This window comes from Dasypus novemcinctus, chromosome 5, assembly GCF_030445035.2.
Source record: "Dasypus novemcinctus isolate mDasNov1 chromosome 5, mDasNov1.1.hap2, whole genome shotgun sequence".
Lineage (NCBI taxonomy): Eukaryota > Metazoa > Chordata > Mammalia > Cingulata > Dasypodidae > Dasypus > Dasypus novemcinctus.
The window spans coordinates 130850589-130877439 of record NC_080677.1 but is presented as its reverse complement, the minus strand read 5'-3'; the positions used below and the strand labels follow the sequence as shown (position 1 = coordinate 130877439).

The following is a 26851-nucleotide window of genomic DNA, read 5'->3' as shown; positions in this document are numbered from 1 at the left end:
TAGACTTACTGATATTCTACTATGTAACTACTGTGATTAGTAATGGAAGAAATCATAGCATTGATGTGGAGAAAGTGGCCACAGTAGCTGCTGAGGGTAGGAAGAGGGAAGAAGAGATATGATGTGGGACATTTTCAGGACTTGGAGTTGTCCTGGGTGGTACTACAGGGACAGATGCTGGACATTGTATGTCCTGCCATGGCCCACTGGGTAGACTGGGGGAGAGTGTAAACTACAATGTAAACCATTATCCATGTGGTGCAGCAGTGCTTCAAAATGTATTCATCAAATGCAAAGAATGTCCCGCGATGATGAAAAAGGCTGCTGATGTGGGAGGAGTGGGGTGAGGGGGGTGGAGGGTATATGGGGACCTCATATTTTTTTAATGTAACATTTAAAAAAATAATAAAGGGAGAAAAAAGAATGTTTATTATAGCATTGTTTTTAGTGGCAACAAAATGTAAATAAAGTTAATGACCTTTCATAGAGTAACAGCTGAATAATAATCACACATCTATACCACAGATTTTATACAGCCATTAAAAGAACAATTAGAGCTATACCAGTTGCCTTGGATTTCCTGTAGGTATTACGGGATGAGAAAAACAAAATACAAAAAAGTATCTATATGATTCCATTTTTATAAAACAATAGCAAAAACCTCCTTATGTGACAAATATTCACGTGTGCACAGAGAAAGATGCGGACACATACCTAGTGAGTTTGAAACATGGATATGGGAAGGGTATGTGGGGGAGTAGTATGGCGTTGAAATTCAGGGAGGAGAGAGGCAAACGGAAAAAGAAAAAAGAAAAGAAAAGCCATTTAAAATATTCATAGCACATATATGATCTGTTCTAATCCTATTTATTTAGTTGTATGTAATTACCTATGCCTATCTATACATGGATATTAAGAATTTTTTTTTAATTACAAAAACCCCATTTGGACTGGAAGGGATCACTGGTGCACTTAGGTTCTGGGCATGGGCATCGTGAACAGAGAATGAGAACTTGACTTTGTTTCTGCTCCTACCATTGGTGTCTCTACCACTGGAAAGCAGGATATCATGAACAAAACACAGCTTCAAGAGTCGACACCTCCGGGTTTAAACTTGCTTTCACACTTACTAGCCATGAAACCTTCAGCAATTACTCAAGTTTCTAGGAGTCTAAGATTTCCCATCTATGAGGCCACAAACCAGAAAAGCCATAAATTCCTAGATAAGACAACACTTCTACCCTGTAAATGCACCTTAGAGAGCACGTGCATATTCCTAAACATGATACCTATTCTGTCTGTACTAGAACCACTCCTGCCATATATTGGTAACCTCAAATCTTACAAATCCCTGACTTAGCTCTGGGGCTTTCCTTACCCCATCTGGGTAACATGAGTGCTACTTTGAATATCCTGCAGCTGCCCAGGAGCAGCTTCCTGGTCTGTAAGTTCCCTAATAAACTGCACTATTTTGCTATATGGAGCGGCCTACTTTATTTTTTGGTCTTAAGTGCCTATCAAACTTGGCGGAACCTATGTGGTAGGTTCTCAGTCAGACACTGGTGAGCCAGCCAGGAGACCAAAAACAAAACGAGCTGAGAAAAATGGGAATCCACAGGGGGAAATTCCAGGGTGGTCAACTTCCAGTGTGTGGATAGAGGAAATCAATTTTTTAAACAGTTCAGCCCAGTGCATGAGTATGGGGATCCCACCAAAAATGCCAGCTAGAGTGTTAGTCCTGCAGGAAAACCATGAGGGCAAATGGAAATTGCAAAGAAAAGAAATGATTGCCACCACTGCATGACCATCATGGGCAGTTAGATATGTACCGAAGCCCAATTAAAGCAGATGCTGGGGTAGCAGATGTAGCTCAAGTGGTTGAGCACCTGCTTCCCATGTACACGGTCCTGCGTTCAATCCCTGGTACCTCCTAAAAAAAAAAAAAAGCAAAAGCTAAAGTAAGGAGATTAAAGAGGTTTTAACTTTAGAAAAGGATATTAGGTTAGCATGTTCCAACAACACTGATGTATTAGCAAAAAAGGTACAAACCCAAGAGGGACAATCAGAAGTAATGGTATGCAAAGCTGCAATAATGCATGAAGGAAGGATGCCAAGGCAGTGGTTAGACAGAGGGAAGACAACAGGCAGATGGTCATTTATCAAAGAATTATAGGATATCATCAGAGAACCAGGAATGAAGCATGCAGCCTATGCTGAACACTTTGTGGACCTGAAGATGAGATGATGAAGGCCATTATAAAAAGTATAATCCTCCAAACCGCAACTTCAGCCTGGTATGAAACATTAGTAGCTATTCTCAGTCCACTAGTTGGCCAGGCCATTCACCAAGTGGCAAAGGCAATAGCAGACTTGGGTGGGATGAAAAGAACATGGAAAGAACATGGGGTAAGGAAAGTAACCAAGAAGCTCACAAGGGAAGGTGCAGAGGGGGCCTGTACATGCAGCCCATAAATGATTATGGGCTGATTTAATTGTCACATGCACCCCAATAAAAAAATAAACAACTGATGCAACATTAGTAGGATTCTGACAAAAGTTGCCTAAAGAAAAAAATATCAGCCTTTGCCTACACCTAAATCTGTGCCACCAGTTATTACTCCCACAGCACCCCTGGAGGAAAGAAAGTCTGGTATGAAAGGGTGGATATCCCCTATCCCTGAAGTCTAGGGGTGGGATCCTGGTCACCTTAATACAGGTGACAGCAGGCAACTGAAGGCCTCACATGAAGCTAGTTATCTACTGGTCTCCAACAAACTGTTTGCACATTGTAGCCCTTACTGATACTGGAGCAGAGTACGCACTCATCTACTGGAATCCCCGAGATTTAATGGGCCCTAAAGGTGATAGACAGGTATGGGGAAAAAGCCATAGAGTAGCACAAACTACCCTAACGTTGGAAATCGGACACTTATCCTCCCACACCCAAAATACATTGTATTTCTCCCATTCCTGAATATACACTAGGGGTGGATGTGTTACAAGACTGCGATCTTACCACCAGTGAATTTTGTCCTTGCACCTGCATGGTGAAATCAATTATAGAGGGTGCAGCTTGTGGGTCCCCAGTAAACTTGCCTCCACCCAGAAGGGTCACCGGTACCAAACAGTATCGCCTCCTGGGTGGATGTGCTGAAATCAGTGAAACGTTACAAGAAATGACCAGGTGGGGATCACATGATCAGTACAGAGCACATTTAATAGTACTATATGACCAGTGAAAAAACCTTAGTGGTTGTTAGAGAATGACATTTGATTATTGAGAACTGAATAAGGTTGTTCCTTCTATTCATGCCCCTGTGCCTCATCTTGCAAAACTTCTCGATAACTTGCCGGCCCAGTTAGGAGAGTTCCATTATGTATTAGACTTAGCCAATGCCCTTTTCAGTATCCCACTAGCTGAAGACAGCCAAGATCAATTTGCATTTATGTGGGGAGGGTAGCAGTGCACTTTTCAGGTTTTGCCACAAGGGCACCTACACATGGCCCTACCATCTGTTACGAAATGGTGGCAGCTGATCTCACAAGACAGGAAAAGCCACTAAATGTTGCTGAGTTTCATTATATTGATGATATTATGCTTACTTCTGATTGTATTACATCTCTAGAAACTGAGGCCTGCCATTAATGAGTCATTCATGATGCCAAGATCCAGGGTCCCAGGAGTCTGTAAAATTCCTAGGAGTGGTTTGTTTGGGTAAAACAAAGGTTCTTCTGGCAGTGGTCAAAGATAAAGTACAAATATGTTCAACTCCCTGCATGGTAAAGGAACTGTAAGCCTTTATATGCTTATTAAATTACTGAAGACCCTTTATACCCCACCTTGCTCAAATACTTCAACCATTATATGGATTAATAAAAAGGGGGGTTCATTGGTATTGTGACAATGAGGTCAACAAGCATTCCAAAGAGCAAAAATAGCTATAAAACAGATCCAGTCTCTAGGTACTTTAGTAATAGACCAAGCTTGTGATTAGGATGTTGCCAGCTACCCAAAAGAGTTCAGGTGGGGTCTGTGGCAAAAGCAAAACAGGAAGCAAGTACCACTTGGGTTCTGGTCCCCAGAATCTACAAAAAGGAAAAAAACAATGATATAGTCCTATTGGAAAACAACTATTAGCAGCATATCTTGCTTTTACGCAAACTGAGCCTTTAACAATGACTTTGCCAATAACTGTGCAAATGTTTTAGCCAGTAAGTGGATGGGTCAAAGACATTTGTATACGACTCAAAAGTGCTTGTATACAGACTAGCATACTACAAGAATGGCATGCTTATTTACAACAATGGAGTTAACTCCCCACTAGTTACATAAATTATTGGGGCCAGTTTCATATGCAAGAGTTCAAACTACCCTACAGCATCCATGCCAGCAATAGAGAAAGTAGCATCAATAACAGATGGTGTAGGAGCCCCACTGGAGAATGCCTGCTATACTGATGGTTCCTGCAGAGGACAAGCTCCTGATGGTACACAACAGCAGTTCAAATAACTACAGACACCAGATAGATGGATGAAGATGAAAGTCAGAGAAATCAAGGGGCTGAGCTATGAGCTATCTGGATGGTTACAGTCCATGAGCCCATGATGAGCTCCAAACGCACTGAGAGCTGGGCCACATATCATGGTCTGACTCTCTGGATGGGACAGAGGCAACAGGAGAAATGAACCACAGCTGGTAAGGACATATGGAGTAAAGCCCTGTGGGAAGATATCTGGGTTAGGGCACAAAACCCAGATGCCAAAATAACAAGCTGGCATGTTCCAGTCCATACTTCACATACACCTCCAGGAAACCTAGAAGCCAACACCTTAGCTAAAATTAGATGCATTGAGGAAAACCATGGCCAAGCAGGCTGACTATGCAGAAAATTGGGACACAAGGGTCCTAAGACTGTATAGAAATTATGTAAAAGGTTACATCTCCCCTTGGAATGTAGCAGTGTGCTTACAGCCTGTGAGTGCTACCCAGCATGTGCTTGACGGAGGCTCCCCCTACCCTATAATATGGGGCAGATAACCACCAGGAACACAGGCTGGGCACTGCTGGCAAATAAACTATATATGACCCCTTCCTCTGTCAGATGGGCAAAAGTATGTGCTAACCCGTGTAGATACTGGCTCAGGCATTCTGCAGGATTGTAGATGTCGACAAGCAAATCCAGCTTCAACAATATCAGCACTTGAGAAACTTTCCGGTATGTATGGGAACCCACAAAACACTGACAGTGACCAAGGCACCCATTTTACAGTCACTAAGTCCAGAACTGCGTGCAAGAAAGAAATGGCTTGGAATTTTCATCTTCCATACAACCACCAGGCCGCTGGCCTGACAGGAGGGAAAAATGGTATTTTTTCTGCTACAGCAATTATTTCCCAACCACACATTGCATCGGTAGGCACCTTGTCTACAGGAAGCAATTAGGCTAACACTGCACCAATGACTAGACAAACCTCAGCATACGAGGTTTCAGGACCCCAATGCCATCTCTATCACCAATAATAGCAGTGACACTGGAACAAGGTATTCTTCCAGTTAGAACAGAGCAGGGACTTGGCATGAGATTGCCAAAGGCCATACCCAAAGGCACCCACCAACTTAGGTGGGGCTTATGCTGCAAAATGCCACCCAAGTGGAAAGGTATTCTTATTCTCTGGGGACAGGAAAAGGAATTAGCAGTAACTCTGACTCCTATTTTATATGTAGACAGTCTCTGCTGCTCTAGTTTACAGACAGACTCCTCTCTAGCAGCCAGGGCAGAAATCACACTCCTTTGACAGCTTCACACACGGGCTCCTGTACGTGACATCCTACCCGATGCCATGGAACCCTTGGGGGATTTAATGTTGGGAACCATCTAGTCAGGAGAGGAGCCTGTAACTTGCATTTGACTGAAAAATCGTGGCCTCCCTATGTTAATTCCTACTAGACATCTTGTGTTTTGCCCCTAGGTTAATGTTTCTAATCTTTATACCAGAAGGAAATGAATTTCTGAAATGGCCAACCGAGGTGGATGCAACTCAAAACCAGACTGACTGCTGGGTGTGTGGACAGTTGCTGACTTCTCCCGGACCCAGAATGCTTTTTAACCTAACAGAAGGGGGTCTGGGGATCTGCTTTACTAATTTCCCTTTTGCCATTAGCAGGCATAGGTATAATTATTATTTTGTTAGTGGATTCTGTCTCCAGATGTGCCCCCCTATTAATGCTCAGGGAGATTCATGGAAGAGGGGTGTGTAGAATGTAAGAGTGGTTTTTTTTTTTTTTTTTGTGGGCTGGAGCATAAGGCCACAAACACAGAAGCTGTGATGGTTAGGCTATTATGTCAACTTGGCCAGATAATTGTACCCAGTTATTTGGTCAAGCAAGCGCTGGGCTAACTGTAATTCAAGGGCATTTAGGGACTTTAGTTACCATTGATTTTACTGCAGTGGTAAATCATAGATAGCTGATTACAGTTATATCAATCAAGTAGATTGCCATCAGCAATGAGTGCTGCTTTATCCAATCAGTTGAATGCCTTAAAAGGGGAAGTGATTCCAGCATTGAGAGAATTTCCTAGCTCGTCTTGGACAGCCAATATCTCCCAGAACTCGTCAAGAACCTTCACTGAACTTTCACTGGAGCGCCTGGTTGCAGCCTGCCTGTGGAACCTGGACTTGTGCATCCCCATGATCGTGTGGTGAGAGACTCTTTTAAAATTGCATACTATTGACAGATATCTTTTGTTGATTCTGTTTCCCTAGAGAACCCTGACTAATACAGAAGCCATAAATTCCTAGATAAGGGAGGGGGGAAATTAAGTGCATCTTAGAGCACACATGCATGTGCGCATTCCTAAACACAATAGCTGTCTATACTAGAACCATTCCTGCTATGTATCAGTAACTTCAAAGAGATGTTTACAATCTTGCAAATCCCAATTTGGCTCTGGGCCCACTTAACAATCCCCTCACCCCCAAACTGCTGGTTGGCACGGGGGCACTAATCTGAACGCCCTGTGGCCACCCAGGGCCAACTTCCTGGTCTGTAAATTCCCTAATTAAGAGTAACTATTTTGCTATAGAAGTGGTCTGCATTGTTTTTCGGTCTTAAGTGTCCATCAAACTTTGGAGGAACCTATTCTGTAGGTTCATGACCAGACACCAACCATCAGAAGGAGACAGCATTTGCCTTGTACGCTGTCATGATACCAAATGAGAGAATGATGTGGAATCCTCGACATGAAACGAAATGCTCCTTCATTTCTCTTCCCTTCCTTTCTTCGCCTCACTCAGCTCCAGGGCAGTGCCCCACCCTCAGGAAAGTCAGCCTCTTACCTGCTCCCCTGGCTCCTCTCTCCTGCTTCCTATGGCTCTTCCTTCTGTTGGAGCTACAGGTAGGAGTACTGGGCTCATTGCCGGGGGCTTCTGGACTTTCCTTCCCTGCAGAAACTGACGTATCAGCAGCACATGTCGCAGAAGATGGGAGAGCCTTCTGAGTCCTGGTTCCTGTGAAATCACCCCAGGTCTGATCCCCCTAAAGCACACGTCTGGGAAGCAGAGGCTTGAGGCGGGGCCAGCTTCTAGGGGGCTTGTTCCCAGAGTCCATCTTGGGGAAAGCAGAGGGCCTTCCCCTGTCTCTTCATCGAATTGTAAAACCAGTGGACTGTTCACTCTGAATACCCCTGGGGCCCTTGCCCCCAGCTCTAGCCTTGACTTTGGCTCAGCAAGGGATGCCAGTACCTTAACATACAGGCCACAATCTCACACTCAATTAGGCCTCGTTTCTCAAATTAGGGCACACGTAAGCCCAGAGCAAATGTGCAGATGATACATGAAACCACAGCCTAAAGGCGGTATATTTTGATGGAGTGTCAATTTTATTCCATATTAATTTAAAATATTTTAAATAAAAATAAAAAAATACAGAATTTGTAAGAACTTAAAAAAATAACCTAAGACACCAAAGGAATTTTAGTGGCCACCTATTAGAGTTACTTTGATGAGAAAGTCCGAGAATCAGTATGGGGTATTCAGCTATTTTACTTGCTGTGTCTTCTTATGTGTTGCACACAGTACGCAACCATTTCCTCTTTGGATTGCAGACCAAATACCTGTGCACTGTCCTGCTCCCTGTGGAGTTTTGTCCCCATTTCTCATTAGAGGCAGCTAAGCCCCAAAGAAAATGAAGAGGCACCAGGTCCAAGTTCCACTGACCCTGGATTGGAGCCCCTGAGACACTGGTAGGCCTGGTCCTCCCTGCCCCGCTCTGGGTTAGACTCACTGGTGGGGAAGAGGCTTCCCTGCTCCCCTTCTCCGGTCAGGCTGCTAGAGGATGAGCTGCCAGTGGGCGTGGTGGCTAGGCTGGGCCTGCGCACAGGGATCTCTGGAAGGTAGCTGGGCAGGCCCCGGAGGGGACATGTCTCCACTGTCACAGCTGCTGTCAGAGGAAGAAAGAAGACACTCAGAGGTTAGAAGGTAAACCCAGCAACTGGTAAATGCCCTTGCTACTGCCACAGTTTGGGCCCTTCGTTGCTATGTTCCACTAATAATGACCAGGATGTCAGTCAATGTTGTCACTGAGCTCTGAACTTGATACTTATATCCACTGTCTTGCCCTGATAAAATGTGAAGTAGCTCTAAATCAGGGTAGCTCATAAAGTTGCTCCCAGAACCCCTTGTGAGATACCACCCTAAATAGTCCTGGCTGAGCTTAGCCCATTCCAGTGTGCTGGCTCGTCCTCCTGTCCTTAGTCACCAGGAGCTTTGGTCTTTCTCGGTATCATTTTTAGCATCTATCCCCTCCTTTCCATTCTTACCACTCCTGCCTCTCTGGTTTGGTTGCTCTCTCTAGCATATTTTACCTGCCTGCCACCTCTATTATTTTAAGCATTGCTTAAAGCATGGGCTTGCTACCATCTTTATCAATGACTTCTGCAAATGATGTTAAAATTACACATGATGGCACTCGATTGCTCCATAACATGGCCCTTAGCCTGTGGCAATAACTTGAAGTTGTTCCTTAATATCTGTTCTTCCCCACCTTTTGAAGGTATAGAATTCCTGATTTTCAGCTGAGTATATGACTGCCTGAAATGAAGACATTTCACAGCTCCTCTTGCAGGTTTTTGTGGTCATATGCCTACCCTGGACAATGAGATGTACGCAGAAGGGCATGGAGCTTTAAGGAAGAGTACTTAAAGGGGGAGAGCTTGCACTTCTCTTTTCCACTGGCTAGGAGGCAGATGTATGGCCATAGCTGCAGCAGCCAAGTAAGATAGAAGCAGCCTAGGTTCCTGATAATCATGGATCCAACCCTGACTTCTACTTAATTTAAACCACTGATATTGGTGGTTGTCTGTCACTTACAGATGACCCTGTCCTCAGGAACAAGTCATCCAAGAGCCTGGCTCCCATGCGATCTGCTCAGGATGCCGAACAAACCCTGTACATCCCAAGTCTCTGCCTCAGCCTCGGCTTTTCTTCCTGTGTGGCAGGTCCTTCATCTCTTTACATATTCAAGCTCTATTCTTCCTTTAAGTCCCAAATCAAGTTCTCTCTTCCATGAAAGTCTTCTCAGTTCTTGGGAAATCTCTCTGAACTCCTGCAGCATATATATACACACACACACATATATATATATATTTACCACTAATCTGATACTTAGCACTGAAATCAGACACTTCCAGAATTGAAAGAACCTTAAGATCATCTGGTCTCATGGTCTCATTTTGAGGAAGACAAGGTTCAGAGAGAGCCCAGCCATCACAGAGCTGGTAAATCACTATCTTCTACAGGTGCATTTTTAGGAGGAAGGTTTTGAAAGCTTCAGAAATAAAGACCAGTGGATTCCATCATCAGAGAGAAACTCAGGTGGAAAATAACTGCCCAAAAGTGGGTTTTCAAGGAGGAAACTGGGGGCAGAATTCTAAATGAGTTCAGTGAGCATCTGCAGAGATTGAAAGGTCTCTATAGGAAGCCCTCCAACCTGCTCAGAGAGAGGCAGGGTCTATACAGGAGAGAGAAGGACATGCACAACCAAGGATGACCAGCAGACCAAGATGCTTTGAGGAGTGCAGCAGGAGGCCTAGAGCTCAGAATGAGTTAGGCTTGCTGCAGTGCTGAAGGCAACAGAAAAAGCTTTAAAAACTAGACATGGCAAGAAGACCACATTAGCAACAGATCAACCTTCCATATTAACCAGCCTTCCATATTAACAAATACCATGAAAACAGTAAAACCCAATTCCAATATTTTTTCCATTTTTAATGCCAAGAAAGTATTCAGAGCAGAAAGCACGGAATAAACATTAGAAAGAGAATTAAGAATTAAGGTCCACGAGGTGAGATGGTAAGAAAACACCCAGCGTCATAAATGAGGCCAGGTCTGCTTGAGCAGAGGCTTTCTCCTCAGGGGCGAGAGAAGCCGTCTTTGACTATGGGGTTGGTCACCTGGAGAAGGGGGGCATTGCCAAACCCCTGGAGTGACATGTAACTACTCCCCCAATGCATTCACGATAACTCTGGCAAGAAGAGTTAGATAAACTCAATGATTAATGGGTCCATGCAAGCTGAAGAGAAATCTCAGCTGCATGCTGTAGGGTTTTGTAACTGACCTGAGTTTAGCAAATAGCCGGATTAAATCCTTGGTTTTAGATAGTCATAATAAACTGTGCCAGTTTTGAGGTGAAGCCATGTTAGAAGAAAGAACTAATGTTAGATGACAGGACTCATGAAGACTCTGACAGGCTAGATGGTTGGGGAAATTTGACAAAACAAGAAATGAAAACAGAAAGTCCTATGCTTGGCCCCAGAAAACTATCTGCATGGCATAAAAGGGGGACAAGGTGACGTGGCAGCATGTGTGAGAAAGAGCGAGGAGCAGCTGATTCCAAGTTCTAATATCAACCAGCCATGTGACGGTGACAAGAGAGAAAAAAAATCTAAGCCTATGTGACTAGACAGGGCCTGAATGGCAGCCTCGGCTCAAGCCACACTCTGAACCTAGAATACAGGAGCAGCTCTGGGTTCCACATGGAAGGACAGTGCAGAAACTGCAAGATGGGCAGAAAACTTGAAATACAGTGCAAGGAAACACTGAAGAAACTGGAAAGTTTTATCATAAAGGACAGCAGGTCAGGAAAAGGGGCCCATCTAAAGAATGGGACCAGGATGATAACCAGAAAGCGCAGCGTCAGACTTCAGATTTCTGACTGCTGTGGTGAACTGAAAATGGGATGGGCTACTTTAGCACGAGTTGGGTGACCACATGGTCAGGGTGTGGCAGAGTGGAGAGGGCAAGTACTGGAGTGGAGGAGGGGTAAAACCAATGACCTCTAAAGGTACAGCCTTTCCAATCTGGACACTGGGAATATTCTAGGATTATCAGGTTATCCTAAAAAAGTTCACATACCTTCCAACAGGGGGCCCAACACTGTGACACTAAAGTATTTTTTTTTAAAAATAGCTAAAGACATTTTTTTTTAAAGATTTATTTTCCCCCCTTCCCGTCTTCCCACACTTCTGTTTTTGCTGTCTTTATCCATTTGCTGTGTGATCTTCTGTATCTATTTCTTTTTTTTTTGTCTTCTCGTCTCATTTTTTTCTCCTCTAGGATTCACTGGGATTCAATCCTGGGAACCCCTGATGTAGAAAGAGGTTCCCTGTCAACTGTGCCACCTTAGTTCCTGGTTTCTGCTGCAGTCACCTTGACTCTCCCCTTTGTCTCTCTTTTGTTGTGTCATCATCTTGCTGTGTGACTCACTTGCGTGGGCAGTCCCTCACTGTGTGGGCACTGGCTCACCATGTGGGCACTTCTGTAGGCACTGGTTTACTGCGTGGGCATGCTTTCTCCTCTTCTTTTTCACCCGAAGGCCCCAGGGATCAAACCCAGGTCCTCCCATATAGTAGGTGGAAGCCCTGTCACAAGCCCCATCTGCTTCCCAGTCAAAGAAAGACATTTCTGATTCATTATTTTTTCTTTTTGTTGTAAAGTTCTATGGGTTTTTAATTTTTTTATGTGGTACGGTTTTTACTTTTAATTTTTTTAAAAGACATTTAAATTACATAAATGATTCTTTATTTTCTTATACCCAGATTGAAGTTTGTTTTTTTTTTTGTATCTTTTACATTTCCATATAGGATATATCTTCAAATTTTAAATCATCATACCAAATCCAGTTCTTGAGGAGACAATCAATCAAATTCAGTAGAAGCTGGTACCCTTTGCTCTTTTATTTTGTTTCTCAGATAGAAACAACAAACTGGACTGTCCATTACCTACAAGCTACACTCTGTGCTGGGTCCTTTCACAGGCTTAATTATTCCCATGACAACTCTGCAAAGAAAGTATTACCACATCATTTTACAGATGAGGAAACTGAGGCTCAAGAATAAGAAGCTCAAGTTAGAAGTTGCAGAGCCAGGACTTGAATCCAGCCTTGCAGTCCGTGGTCTTTCCTCTACATCAAGTGTCCTAACTTCTCACTCAGTAACTCACCTGGGAAAACAATTAGACTGAAAGTCTAATCTTCCACATGCCCACCCACAAGTCTGTCCATTTAGATGACTTCCAAACTTCCAGTTCCACCAATCCTGTGCTTTCCTGCACTTCCCACGTCCACTTTTTTATTTCATTGACTACCAATCATCAGAGGGCATGAGGAGATGTAGGACACCCCAGGTCTAAGGGCAATGCCATAAAGCGCAGCTACCTGCCAGCTGGGAGACAGGGCCCCTCTCAGGCAGGCAGTGTCAATGTTAAGTCCTGGGGGGAAGCTTCGGTTTCCAGCGGCACAACAGGTAGGTCCAACTCAAGGCCCTGACCCAGCACTGAGGACCATCCAAAGTCTCATTCTTGCTCACTCTAAAGCAACAGCCCATCCTTTTGCACTGGTGTTACCCAAAAGTTGGGGTCTTGTACCCTGGACAGTGCTGCTTCAATTGGACGAAGCAGCCTGCCACTTCCTCCTTCAAGTCCAGACCAGAGCCAACTCCCTGGAGCAGCAAAGGACATGGAGATCAAAGGTCTGCCTGGATGCAAGGACCTTCTCCTATGGCGAGCTGTTGGGGCAGTGCCGGACCTGGGGGAGATCTTGTGGCCCACCTAGTCTACACTCTCAACTGACAGCTGAGATCAGAGGTCCAGAGAGGTAAAGTGACTTGCCTAAAGTCACACAGAAGCACATATTTAACCTGAAATGATGTGGGGGCTTAAAAATGTGGGTCCTCATCTTTGAGGGCTGTGATGGTTAGGCTATTGTGTCAATTCGGCTACGTAATTGTGCCCAGTTGTTTGGTCAAGCAAGCACTGGGCATTTATGGACTTTAGTCACCATTGACTTTACTGCAGTGGTAAATCATAGATAGCTGATTACAATTACATCAATCAGGGAGATTGCCATCAGCAATGAGTGATGCCTAACCCAATCAGCTGAACCCCTTAAAAGGGGAAGTGATTCCAGCACTGAGAGAGAATTCCCCAGCTCATCTTTGGACAGTCAACATCTCCCAGAACTCATCAAGAACCTTCACTGGACTTTCACTGGAGCTCCTGGTTGCAGCCTGCCTGCGGAACTGGGACTTGTGCATTCCCTCGGCTGTGTGAGAGAGTCTGATAAATCTCTTCCTATTGACAGACATCCCTTGTTGATTCTGTTTCCCTAGAAAACCCTGACTAATACAAGAGGTAAGAATCTCTTCAAAGATTAAACTAAAAGAAGTTCACAACGGTCATCCTTTATGGAGCCTGGGCTTCCCATTCCTCAGTCAACGGTCACCCCTCCAGGGCTGCCTACTTTTGTCCTGGGCACTAAAATGTGGCAGAGTAGCATCCATGGGTTGACCCTTTACCCTCCTGGGATCTAAAAGGAAATCAGAACAGAAATACATGGGCCTCAGATGTGGGGAGAAGCTGGGGACAGTGAGACCAGAGCTGAGGGCAACAACTGAATAGAGAAAGGGGAACAGAAAGAGCTTGCCGAGGTGGACATGATGCTGGGAGGGCAAGACCTGGCTCCCCACTGGAAAACTTGGACAAGCTGTGGCTTCCCTCTGATGCCACGTGTAAAACAGGGACAAAAAATACCAACTTGACTACTAGACAGGGTATGAAACAATGGGGGGGGGGGCACGAGGGGACGGATGAGTCCATGTAAACGCCACTATGAGAAAAGCTGAAACTGCTATCTCCCCAACCATGTGACATGCTCTCAGAGGGCAGGTGGACAGCCAGGGGCATTCGGGAAGCGCTCAGTGACTCTGCCTCTCTGCATGTGCCTGGGTCTGGCCGGGGCTGGGTCCCCAGTGCTGGGATGTAGAGGCTGGTGGACAGAGCAGAGGGCTGTCCCGCCGCTGTACTCACCTTCTGGGCTCGCCCTCTCCCCGTCCAGGCTGGCTCCGCCACTCTCGGGGCTGTCGGCAGTGCCCTTGACTTCCCCAAACAAGAACTCTGGAATCTCCTTCACCAGCTGCACCAGGGCAGTGAGCGGCAGGCTCTGCTGGGGCTGTCCTCCTGCCAGAGAGGCCACAGTTAACCTCCACGGCCCTCTGCGTCTGTAGAGCAGCTCATGCAGCATCTCATTTAATCCTCCTAACAACCACCAGCAACAGCCAGGGAGGAGACTGCTGTCCCATGGGATAAAGAGGATTTGGCCCCAGAGGCCAGTCGATTTGCCCAGGGGCACAGCCAGAACCGGCAGGGGGTGGAGGCTTTGGGTCACTGGGCTCTTCTTCCACAACTTCTGCTTGTTACTTCTGACTCCTGTACCCTTCCCCTCATGGGGAAGGCCAAGGAGGGCTGCCTTCTCCACTCTCCCCTCCTCTGCCTTTCCTGGCACCACCTCAGCTCCCTGCCTGGCCCCCAGCCTGGGCCCGTGGACCATACCTACCATCTGAGGTCTCCACGTGGCCCTGACAGGACAGATATGCACACACACTGGACTTCCCGGAACTGGAAGCTGGCTTGGCCCTGGTGCGCTGGGACCCAAGCAACAGGGTCAGGCAAGAAGGGTGGTTCTGAAGCAGGGGATACTTTCCAGGGGGGATGCCAGGTTTCTGCGGAGCACTGTAACAGGCTCCAGAGGGGTCAGGGGCAACGAGGATGGGGAAGGGATGGGGTGTAGAGAGGCACGACAGGGTGGAGAGGGCTGTGCTTGCTGAGCAGGGCTCGGGCTACAACGTCATCTGAGGGTGGAGTTGCAAGGCTAAGGTCCACGTAAATGGGAGGCACCAAGAAGACTTCAGCCTGGGCTCAGGCTGCCTGGAAGGACCATGACGCCCAAAGGGGCCTGGCTCATGTCTGCTAGGATCACTCACCTTGGGGGGCTCCCCTGCCCCAAGACCCCTGCTCCTCCTCAGTGTGGCTCCCATCCCCCATGGCTCCTTTAGGCTCCACAGGTGACAGGAAAGCAGAGAGGGGGAGCAGTTCAGCTGTCCCTGGGAAAAAAAGAGGGGAGGGTCACCCTGGAGAAGGGAAGCTGGCCTCTGCCGTCCTGCCCTGCTTATGCAGGTGGGCCAGTGCCTGCACACCTTCTAGGGCTGTGTCTGGCTGATAACCCACACTCAAAGAACAGCCGTGCTGCCAGCTCCGCACGATCCTCTTGCTCAGCATTAGGAGGCTTTTTAGCAGTGCACACTCCTTGCCCCCACCAAATCGTACCCAGCACCGTATTCCAGGATATATAAAACAACAAAAGCATAAACGATAAAGCACCCCACCCGGCTCAGCCCCTGAGGCTCCTCGGATACCTTCAGGAAACTGTTCATTCCTATGCGGAACCACCAAGGCTCAGGCGGTCCAAGGGCCACACGGCAACTCTGGGCCACCTGGCACTAGAATCCCGGTCTCCCTTCCAATTTCCGACCCAGTGCGCAGGCTGCACCATGCAGCGGTCTCCCCAAGAGGCCTCCTGGGCAGGGAAGTCCCACCGGCCCCCCCACCCAGCATGCCCAGCTTCTCACCCAGGGAGACCAGAGTCTCATAGTTCTCCCGCATCACGTCTCGGTAGAACTCTCTCTGCCCGTCCTCCAGGAGCCGCCACTCTTCCTGGGAGAACCGCACAGCCAAGTCCTTGAAGGTTATGGACACCTGTGGGCACAGCGTCCGGGGTCGGGTGGTTCGGGCCCTGCCAGGCCCAGCCTAGCTGCCCCGCAGCCTGGTGCCCCACCCGTGCCCCCACGTGCACACGAGGGTTGGGGGATGGGTGGGAACATGGGCTGGAGGGAGGCGGGAAAGGAGCAACAGGAACGCACTGGAGAGAAGGTCAACCGCAGGAGGGGAACCCTGCCAGCCCAGTTTAGAGGTTCACTGGACTTAATAAGCAACCTGCCCTCTGACTGTGCAGACCTGGGTTCTGAGCATTATGACACTCAAAAAGAAGTTTACAAATAAAATTGATAATAAATATGAGGAATAGAAAAAAACTCTATACCTTTTAGCAGGGATGATACAACAGTCAAGTATCAAGCAAGCATTGTTTTTATGGTGTTTCTCCCTCCTCTACCTCCACCCCCAGAGAGAGAACAAGAGGATGCAGATGGCTCTGTGAGTCTAGAGAAGACCACTCTTCCTAAGGCAGACAGCCAGCCATGCAGGGACTGCTCATGAAAAATCTGCACGCAAACGACTCCTCTACCCAGTTTCAGGGTCCAATCCTATCACCTGCAGCTCTCCTACAGACTCCTGGTGCAGCCAGGCTGGCCTCCAGGATCGCCGGCTCCTCTGCTGGACTCCGCCTTTGCTTGGGCAGAGTGGACCCTCACTCTCCAGATCTTGCCTCCACTGTCAAGGCCCCACCTCTTCCACAAAGCCATCCCGACCCCTGCCAGCTGCAGCACCTCCCTCTCAACTCTGCAGCACTTAGGACCAGGCATCACGTCTTCACAGAGACCCTGCGGCAGGCTGGCCACTCAGCTCTACGGGACACGGAGCCGCTAAAGACCTTCTGGGCTGCAAAGGACGTTCAGAGACACTTTTATCTTCATTTCTGTAAAAACTGTCATTAAATCGGCTTTAAAATTGCAAACAGATCCTCGAAGATGATCAGCACCTTACACTGCATTTTAAATTGTGGCAAAAATGGACCTCATGCAAATTAAACAAACAATGCAAATTATGTGACACGGTTAGGAAAAAATGCTAAGTTTGTAAGGGAAAATAAAACAATTATTAAATAAAATTAAGGTAATTTCTAATAAAGCAAAGAATGCAATCTATTGCCTTGTTTCATCTATTCAAATCAGTGACTTTAAAAACTGTCTTTACTACTAATTTGAGGCCCTGTCACTGATTACACTTGCTTACCGACTCACTGTCACACTCTACCTGTCACCCTCTTGACAGCTGACAGCGTCCACCCACGCTCTGCATATCATCTAGTAATGGCCTTTCGTCCAGAGGCCTCTGGGGGCAGACCCCGTGGCCCTTCCCTCTCAGGCTCACTGTGCATCCCCGCCACCTGTGCGGCCTCTCTTCCTCACTAACCCTTTGCCCCTCTGTCTCAGATACCACCAGTCACTCTCAGGAAAGAGCTCAGGGACCCTCCAACACTTCTCTTTAAAGAGTCATTCGCCTATCTTTCTGGCCTTTGCACTGATAAGCTGTAGCCAACATTAAGTCCCATGGCACTTCCTGACGTGACGTGAGCCTGGTGAGGGCGCAGAGTGGCCCTGCCTGGCCCTGCTCTCGGGGAGGCTTCCCGGCCTGGCCCAGCCTCATTGTACCTTTGCAACCTTATCCGCATGGCTTCCTGACGGTCACTGCCCCTTCCTGACCCGGCTCCACCGGCCTGGTCCGGTTCTCTCTACCTCTTCCTTCTTTCCCATCTAGAATCCTACCCATTGGCCAAGGCATTGCAACCACGGGGCAGTTCGGAGTAGGGACAGGCCTTGGACCATTGCAGCCAGTGTGTCCCAATCTGTTGGCTGAAGATCCTGGGAGCCTCAAACCTGTCCCGCAGGCCAGGATCCAAATGGGTGCAGACACTCTTGATGGACTGGACATGCACATTTTGATCACTATATTTAAACACATATATAAAAACCTACAACCACGTGCTAAGAACACAACCATCATGGGGGGTAAAGGATATTTTTCACTATTAAGAAGGGGGGAATCTCATAGTCAAAAGGGTTTGAACCACCTATTATTAATCCAACTCTCTCCATGTTACTTTACATCTGAGCAAAAGTGTGGTGGGATAGGAAAGGTTACTTTGCTGCCTTTCATTTTGGTCACACATATTTATTAAAATCCCACTGTGTCCAAGCACTGGGGCAAAAAGTGTCCACAGGACCTGGGAATGTGTCAAACCAACCCCAGTGGGTGGGACTAGCCACCTGAAGAAGTGGCCTTAGTGAGTTTAGAATATCTAGGTCCTGGCTTGTTGGCCCATCAGAGAGGCTAGAGAGGAGGATGGAAGCTGAAACCAGATCAGTAGCACCATATTCCGCTTCAACAGAGAATGTCGCAACAGAACCGAGGACAGAGAAGGCAACTGGGGAGGGCAAGAATTTGCCAGGTGTTGCCTTGTCTTGACCAGGTGACACAAGTGCCCTGCCCTGCAACCACAGGGCTGTTCCTTAAGGGAGATGGATGCTTCAGGCCATCCTAGCTAGATGATACCTGTCAAGTTCATCCAACAAACCTCCTTGCTCTGTCTCAAGGCTCACCAGGCGACAAGTGACTGATATTTGGCTCCCCATTCAGATTTCAGTTTAGTTGGTCCAAGACTTAATCAGCCATTGTGTATTTCCAGTTTGATTGTCATGTCAGCTATATTTTTCACTGTAAATTAAGGGATTGGCCATATTCTGGTTTACCTGTTCTTTGTCCTTCAGTTAGTATAAGTCAATTCCCCTGAGACCCATATACCTTACCAGCATCAGGACTCCACCAATAATAATAATAGTAAAAAATCAGCACCCCCAGAAGATAAGAGAAGACAAATCTGGATGGCTTTGCACACTCATTTCTTCCTTACCTCTTGGTAGCTCTACACAGGGCTGGCTCAGCATCCTAGTTAGCAAATAGGCTGATACCAGCAATTGAGCGATAGAGGTTCAACCTTCCTAATAAGGCCACTTCCCCAACCAGGGATATTTGCTGCACTGCACGCCCCCACCCCCAAGGTCTCTCTCTACTGGAACACTGGCCATGCTGTGCCCTGTGGCTAGCCTCAACGCCTCCCAGTAGGAGACCACCTCCCTATCGAAGAATCAGAGCTGGGGGGGTGAGCCATAGGCACTTGGAGGCTTTGCTTCTCTGTTTATAAGGTTTCCCAACACTATTTTTTTTTAAGATTTATTTATTTCTCTCCACCCCCTTGTTGTTTTTCACTTGTGTCTGTTCATCTTCCTTGTTTCTTGAGGCGGCACCAGGAGATGAACCCAGGACCTCTGATGTGGGAGGCAGGTGCCTAATCGCTTGAGCCACGTGTTCCCTGCTTTGTTGTGTCTCTCATTATGTTCTTCCTCCCTGTGTCTCTTGTTGCATCATCTTGTGTCAGCTCACCATGCCTGTCTGTTGTGTTGGCACAGTCTTTTTTAGGAGGCACCAGGAACCTCTGCTCCTTGCTTTTTTGGGTCTCTCATTATGTTTTTTTTCTCCTTGTGTCTCTTGTTGCGTCAGCTTGCTGTACCTGCCCGTCTCCCCAGCTCTCTGTCTTCTTTAGGAGGCACCAGGATCTGAGCCAGTGACCACCCATGTGGTAGGCGGAAGCCCTGTAGCCTGAGCCACATCTGCTTCCTCTAATACTCACTATTTGATATGTGCACCAGGTGGCACTAGAGGTGTCCCTTGCATGACATCCAGCCAACCTCTGAGTATATATAAATGCACATGCAGCCATCTCTATGTGAGAGTCAAAATGGCAACACCCTGCCTGAGGGGAAATGGGGAGAGAGCAGGATCACAGCAGAGCCAAGTGCTAGCTTGTTTTCACCTGAGCAGTCAGCAGGCATATTCTTTGTTTAGCAAACTGGGTGATAAATATTCTGTATCTTTAGCTGCTCACAGCTAAGAGAAGCTATTTAATACATAATGGTTGAAAAACAAAAGTGCTTTTAGGTTCAAATGACTTACGTCACAGTTTCCCTTTAATTAGGGCTGATTTCCTGCCTTACCTAGATCAACTAAATCAAGATTCAGTTTAGTGCATTCTCAGGAGATCAGAGCCCAGAAATTTAGTTTCAAACTTCCCAGGTGATTCTGACACAAGTTTTAGAATCACTGGGAAAGTGGATGTGGCTCAAGGTTGAGTGACTGTTTCCACATGGGAGGTCCTGCGTTTGCTTTCTGGTGCCTCCTAAAAACCAAAACAAGTAACAAGCAAACAAATGGAAAAACCAACTTGGGGGAGCTGCTGTGGCTCAACAGTTGAGCACCAGCCTCCCATATACAAGGTCCTGGGTTCAATCCCCACCCTGGTACCTCAACAACAACAACAAAAAGACTCACTGGTCCAGGGGGCCACTCCCATCACAGGCTGGAGATTTGGAAGAACTGGCCCAGGAAAACTGGAGATAAAACAACCCTGGTAAATGATACCCTGAAAACAGCGTTTGCCTCTTTTCTTCCCAGGGATGCACTCTCCAACATAACTGTGAACTAAAACCAAAGGCAACTATTATAGACCTTTAAGAAGCAATGATTACCTAACACCTACTCAAAACAGGAATCCCTTTCTATCAGAGATTCTTCTGTTCGAATGCCTTCAGTAATGGATGGCTCACCACATTCTCAGCAGCTGGTCCTACTGCTGGCCTGGACTGCAGGTAAGAAGCTCTTCTTGGCTTCTTGATATACTGACAGGAGACAGCGTGGGAGATAAGGGCTTGACCTTAGAAGCCAGGTGCTGGAATTTGTATTAGCTATGTGACCTTGGCCAAGTTATTTAACCCATTTGGAACTCTGTGAACTCAACTATGAAAATGGAAAAATGACAACCTTGATTAAATGAGTTAATATAAGTAAAGTGCTTGGAAAAAATGCTGGGAAGTGGCAAGTGCCACAATTAGTATTATTGCAGCCAAACCTTTCTGCATAACTTTTACCTCCAGGTCATAGCCTGCCACCCTGAGCTACACAGGACTCCTCTTCCACATGCATACCTTCTAATCTTCCTGTGGTTCCTTATCTCCAAGCTAAATATACCCGGCTCTTTCAAACACCCGTAAGAGAGAGTTTCCAGGCCCCTCAACATCTCAGCCTCAAGACCAACCCTTCTGTGATAAAGCTCTTATAAAAAGCTAATGGAGGGAAGTGGACTTGGCCCAGTGGACAGGGCGTCCGTCTACCACATGGGAGGTCTGTGGTTCAAACCCCGGGCCTCCTTGACCCGTGTGGAGCTGCCCACGCGCAGTGCTGATGTGCAAGGAGTGCCATGCCACGCAAGGGTGTCCCCACATAGGGGAGCTCCACGCGCAAGGAGAGCACCCCATAAGGAGAGCCACCCAGCGTGAAAGAAAGTGCAGCCTGCCCAGGAATGGTGCTGCATACACGGAGAGCTGACACAACAAGATGACGCAACAAAAAGAAACACAGATTCCCATGCCGCTGACAACAACAGAAGCGGACAAAAAAGAACACACAGCAAATAGACACAGAGAACAGACAACTGGGGCGGGAGAGGGGGAAGGGGAGAGAAATAAATAAATAACTCTTTTTAAAAAATCGTATTAAAAGAAAGCTAATAGTAGCAGTGGATGTGGCTCAAGCGGGTGAGGGTCTGGGTACTGGGTTCGGTTTCTGGTACCTCCTAAAAAAACAAAACAGGGAAGCTGATGTGGCTCAGTGGTTGAGAGCCAACTTCCCACGTACGAGGCCCTGGGTTCAATCCCTGGGTACCTTGGTCCTAGTACCTCAAAAAAAAAAAAAAAAAAAAGCCAATGGGTGGGATACTAAGAATATTTGAGGAAATACAACTGAAAATTTCCAAACCTCTTTCAATTGGAAGCAGATTGGACATCATCCCAAATTCCTAAAGACCGAGGAATGAACAAACATAAGAGGGGAGTGCAACCACAGACCAAAATAGATTTACTGTTATTGTAGTTATTTATGTGTGGTAATAGAAAAATGTGTAACATCGTTATAGAGATAGTGGTTACCAAAAGTTCTGAGCGGTGGGGGAAAGAATAGGTTGAACATAAGGCATTTTCAGGGTATTGGAACTGTTCTGTCTGATACTACAATAATGGATACATGTTATTAAACATTTGTCAAAACTTATAAAACTGTACGCGCAAAGTATAAACCGTAACGTAAACTATAGACCTTGGTTAGTAGTATTGTTCAGTATTGGTTCAGCAATTTTAACAAATGTACCACACTAATGTAAGATGTTATTAACAGAGGGAAATGTGGGTGGGGGAGGGGTGGATTATATGGGAATCCCCTATACTTTTCTTTTTTTTTTTTGAGGTACCAGAGTCGGGGATTGAACCCCAGGTCTCATATTTGGGAAGTTGGCACTCAACCACTGAGCCATATTTGCCTCCCTGAGTTGTTTGTTTTCTCAGGAAGCACAGGGAACCGAATCCAGGACCTCCCATGTGGGAGGCAGGTGCTCAACTGCTTAAGCACATTCGTTCCCTTCCCTGTACTTTTGATGGAACTTTTCTGTAATCTAAAACTTTTCTAAAAATAAAGTTTATTATTACAAAAACAAAAAGCTAATGGGAACTGAACATGGCCACAGTTAGGGGTCCAGTTGGTGGTCTCCCAGTTCAGAAAAAAGAGTGAAGAGTATGTGAGGAAGCAAGAGTGATGGTGCAAACTTCAGGCCACAAACAACTACCCTCAGCAAAGAGAAACCCACCAATGGCTTGCAATCTGGATCCCCCTCCTTCTGTATCTACTGCACACCCTCTGTGGCTCTCAAGCCTCCCTCTCCCAAACAAAAAGCAAAAATGCTTTCTGGGCTAATTCAGGGTTGTCCTAAAACACCCCTCCCAACAGTCTAACCCCAGCATGAAAACCAGCTTCTGTGCTCATAGGACCCCTCCATCACTCAAGGTCCTTCCCAGTTGTGATGGTTAGGCTATTGTGTCAACTCAGCCGTGCCCAGTTGTTTGCTCAAGCAAGCACTGGGCTAAGTGTAATACAAGGGCATTTATGGACTTTAGTCACCACTGACTTTACTGCAGTGGTAAATCAGATAGCTGGTTACAATTACATCAATCAGGGAGATTGCCATCAGTGACGAGTGCCCTGCCACTTAACCCAATCAGCAGAATGCCTTAAAAGGGGAAGTGATTCCAGCACAGACAGAGAATTTCCCAGCTCGTCTCTAGACAGCCAACATCTCCCAGGACTGATCAAGAACCTTCACTGGACTTTCATTGTAGCCCCTGGTTGCAGCCTGCCTGCAGAAAATGGACTTGAGCATCCCCACGGCTGTGTGAGAGACTCTTATAGAACCGCATACTATTGACAGATATCTCTTGTTGATTGTTTCTCTAGAGAATCCTGACTAATACACCAGTCTAGAGTCATTGACTCAACATGCCTTGGGCATCAGGCTCCCAAATCAGACCTTGCACACCTGCTGCCCTTTGCTGCCCCACACTTGTGGGCTGGGCTCACATTCCCCTGAGCTTTTGGGAGTCACACTAGACATGAAGTCAGGAGGCCCTCCCTAACCTTCCCCATCTGACTTATCACTCCCCAAGGCCACTCCTGGTCCATCTTCTCCAGGAGGCCTTTCTCATCTACAGCAAGGGAGGGCTAATCCTTCCCAGAACATCAGATCTGAAGGATGGTGGTGCAACCCCCTCAATTCTATAGAAGAGGGAACTGTAGTGTGAGGAGGCCCTGGGATAGTACCAGTCAGCCTGTCTGAACAAGGGTATCCTTGGGCTGCTTAACTGTCCAGCTAGAGGTAAAAGCAGGCTGCCCCTGCTCTGAAAAGTTTCAGTTGTCCTGGCTTCTCTCTTCTCCCAAGATGCTTGGGGGGCACTGATGAAGCCAAGGTCCCTGCCTAGTGCCCACTCTCTCTGACCAGACTGTTCCAGCCACCCAGCCACTATCCAACATACACACACTCCAACCACACTACAATTGCCTGATGTTGGTCAAAGCTCATGGACTCACCACTGGAAGAGAATTGGCTTCAGGTGCCAATTCCCCAGAGTTTTCTCAGCATCATCACAGCCCCCCCATCCCCCGCCCCCCATCACACAACTCAGCCCAAATCTGCCCAGGCCATAAGTGCAGACGGGGCTTTCTTTCTCCAGCTCTGGGATCTACACACCCTACCTAGAGTCTGCCCAGGGTAAAACTTACACCTCTCACTTCACTACGGCTCGCACTTGCACGCCCTTCCCAGGGGCTCAGGATCCTACCAAGAAAAGTACCAGTTTAACTCTATCACCTCTGGTGCCTCATGCCCACCTCTCCCAGGATAACATGCAATTAAAAGAAGTCATGCAGAGAGAAGGCGATGCTTAACCCAAAAGAATGAATTTCCAAAGGTGCAGGGAGCCTCGATCAACGTTTGTATAAGGGCTGAGGTGAGGAGTGGGGGCAGGGGTCTTCCGAGGACCTGGATTTCTCCGCACTAAAGACTGAGCCCCGCCGGCCGCACCAGTAGGGGGCCGGGGCTCTGCCCGATCCCAAAGTTGGCAGGTCCCAGGGTCTTCCCCACCCCGGGGGCCACACGGAGCTGTGCGGAGCAGCCTGGCCGAGGCGTCCGTCCGTCGTCCGACCCCGGCTCGCCTTACCTGGCGCGCCATCCCCGGACTCAGCCTTCCTCCAACTCCTCGGCCCGCCCGGTTTCCGGCGCGGCCGCCCGAGGCGCTGGCTCCCGCTCCCCCACCCGCGGGCTGAGCCGCGACCCTCGGGAGCGGCGGCGGCGGGGTCGGCGCGGGAGGAGGCGGGGCCGGCGGCCGGGCCGCGGGGGAGGGGCAGGGGTCGGCGCGCCGGGGCCCGCCCCACGCCGCGCCGCGCCCGCCCCCGCGCCGCGCCGCCCAGAGCGTGGTGGTCCCGGGCTTCCGCCCCGCGCCCCCAGGCCTCGGCGGCCCCGCCCGGCCCAGGCCGAGAACTCCACTTCCCAGAAGGCTCCGCGGCGCCCGCCCGGGGGCGGGGCGGGGCGGGCTGCGGCTGGGGCGCCGCGCCCCCACCTGGCGTCCGCGGGGCCCGGGGTTCCTGCGGAAGCTCCCCGGAGGGGCTCGGCGTGGGGACCCCGCGGGTCACAAGCTTGCGGGTTTGCCTGTGTGCCTCCGCTTCACTCGTTCATTCATTCTTTCATCAAACATTTACGGAGCGCGTTCTGTGTGCCAGGTGGGGACGCTCGGATGGAAAGGGACCGTGCCTTCCCCAGCGCGCGCAGTCAAGTAAACCGACCGTTACCAGCGGCGCGCGGTGCTGCAAGGGCGCGCACGGGCAGGGCTGGCGGAGGCTGCGCGGCGAGGCGGGGGGAGGGCGAGGAGCGGATCCCGAGGGATGCGGAGCGGCCCAGCAGAGGACGCGCGGGGCTCAGGGGCTGCCGGCTGGAGGGCGCGGAGCTGGGGCGTGTGGGGCCAGAGCCCGGGCTCGTCTTCAGATCTGGCAGCTGGCTCCCTCGCTCACCCGCACCTGTAGCACTTACCAGTGTGTAATTAGTTTTGGTGTGACCATTTATCGGTCTTTTTTGTTTATTGTGGTAATCCTAGCAGTACCCACCTCGCAAATAAATGTCTGATGAATGATCGAAGGTGGACCCTACCATTCTTTGCCTCCTCTGCGCCACCGTGGGTCTGAATACAGGATGCCTGGTCAGGCAGGGCTGGGGAAAAGGAGAGAGGACCCCGGCTGAGCACCATAAGCCTGACTTTCCCTGAATAGAAGGGGGACACCCTGTTAGAACAGCTCAGAGAAGGTGGACCTGTGGGGCCAAACCTGCTCTGGGAGACAGAAGCTTGGAGAGAGGAAACGGGCCCAGAGAAGGCGAGATGCTGCTCTAAGCTTGCAACCTGGGTTCAGACTCTTGCCACCGAGAGAATCATCTTCCTCGTCCCTTCTCCTCCACCGGAGCCTAAGTCCTCTTCCTCTGGAATATTTGGGAAGGGGAATTTCTCACCCAGCCATTCCAGTGTTGGTCCCTGCAGCAGCTCTGGCCTGCCATCGGCCTCCGCTCTGGGCCTCGGTTCGCTTTGCGGCTGGTCAACCCCAGAACTCGGATATATGATACTTAAAACTTCAAAGCGGCCTCCAGGGAGAGATGTGAGGGAAAGGTCACTCTCCAGCACTGCCTTGTGCCACTATCACAGGACCTGTGCGTGAGTAGCAGACGGAACCAGGATTTGAGAAGATCACAAGGGTTACAGGACACTTGGACATCTGGTAGCATTCTTAAAGCCCATAGCGTCTCGTGGTAAGTCCTCACCTGTGCTCTGAGCTGATGTACCAACTTCCTCCTTGAGGTCTGCTTCCCAGTAAAGTGTCCCTCCTCCTAGCTCCTCTTTACTCCCCTCCTGAAAAAAAAAAGTGATATTTCCATCCAAGATTTTAACATGGACAGCAGCCTGGCTTTTCTTTGACTCAACTTCCCCCTTCTTCACTAGGCTTGGGTCCCCACCTTGTAGCCTTTGGATCATCAGTTGCTGAAAACAGTTTACCAGCATCCAATTTGCTGAATGACCAATTTGTCAAAAATCAATTTCTGAATTAGCAAATTTTAGAAATTTTTGAAAAACCTTATCTGCCTCCCACATCTCCAAAGTTTTTTTTTTAAGTCAATTTTATCGAAACATATTCATAAACCATACAATTCATCTAAAGTCTACAATCAATGGGACTTGGTAAAATCACAGCCACTAAAGTTTTAAATGCACCTGTTTTCCTATTCCTATATCTACCCCAGCTCTTGTATCTG

The 26851-nt window shown here is 48.1% G+C and overlaps 1 protein-coding gene and 1 long non-coding RNA gene across 21 annotated transcripts in view; one reads left to right on the top strand and one right to left on the bottom strand.

Moving 5' to 3' along the window:
* The window catches only part of KRBA1 (KRAB-A domain containing 1), a 41546-nt gene extending 16673 nt beyond the window's left edge, over positions 1 to 24873 (bottom strand). For 6 of the 20 annotated variants that reach the window (XR_011648889.1, XR_011648890.1, XM_004465165.5 and 3 more), the window contains exons 1-6: positions 24720 to 24867; positions 15960 to 16086; positions 15315 to 15434; positions 14362 to 14511; positions 8285 to 8440; positions 7339 to 7509 (exon numbers count right to left, since the gene is read on the bottom strand). Coding sequence is in view for 17 of the 20 variants with exons in the window: in XM_004465165.5 (XP_004465222.1) it covers positions 7339 to 7509; positions 8285 to 8440; positions 14362 to 14511; positions 15315 to 15434; positions 15960 to 16086; positions 24720 to 24731 (736 nt within the window). In the remaining 3 variants the exon portion in view is untranslated. Of the gene's footprint in view, positions 1 to 7338; positions 7510 to 8284; positions 8441 to 14361; positions 14512 to 14887; positions 14976 to 15314; positions 15435 to 15959; positions 16087 to 24719 lie in introns of all 20 variants that reach the window. The other 14 variants (XM_071215338.1, XM_071215342.1, XR_011648891.1 and 11 more) reach the window with 9 other exon arrangements.
* Positions 24874 to 25417: 544 nt separating this feature from the next.
* The window catches only part of LOC131278550 (uncharacterized), a 202091-nt gene continuing 200657 nt past the window's right edge, over positions 25418 to 26851 (top strand). Inside the window, exon 1 of the long non-coding RNA XR_009185915.2 lies at positions 25418 to 26350. This is a non-coding gene — a long non-coding RNA (uncharacterized lncRNA). The remainder of the gene's footprint in view (positions 26351 to 26851) is intronic.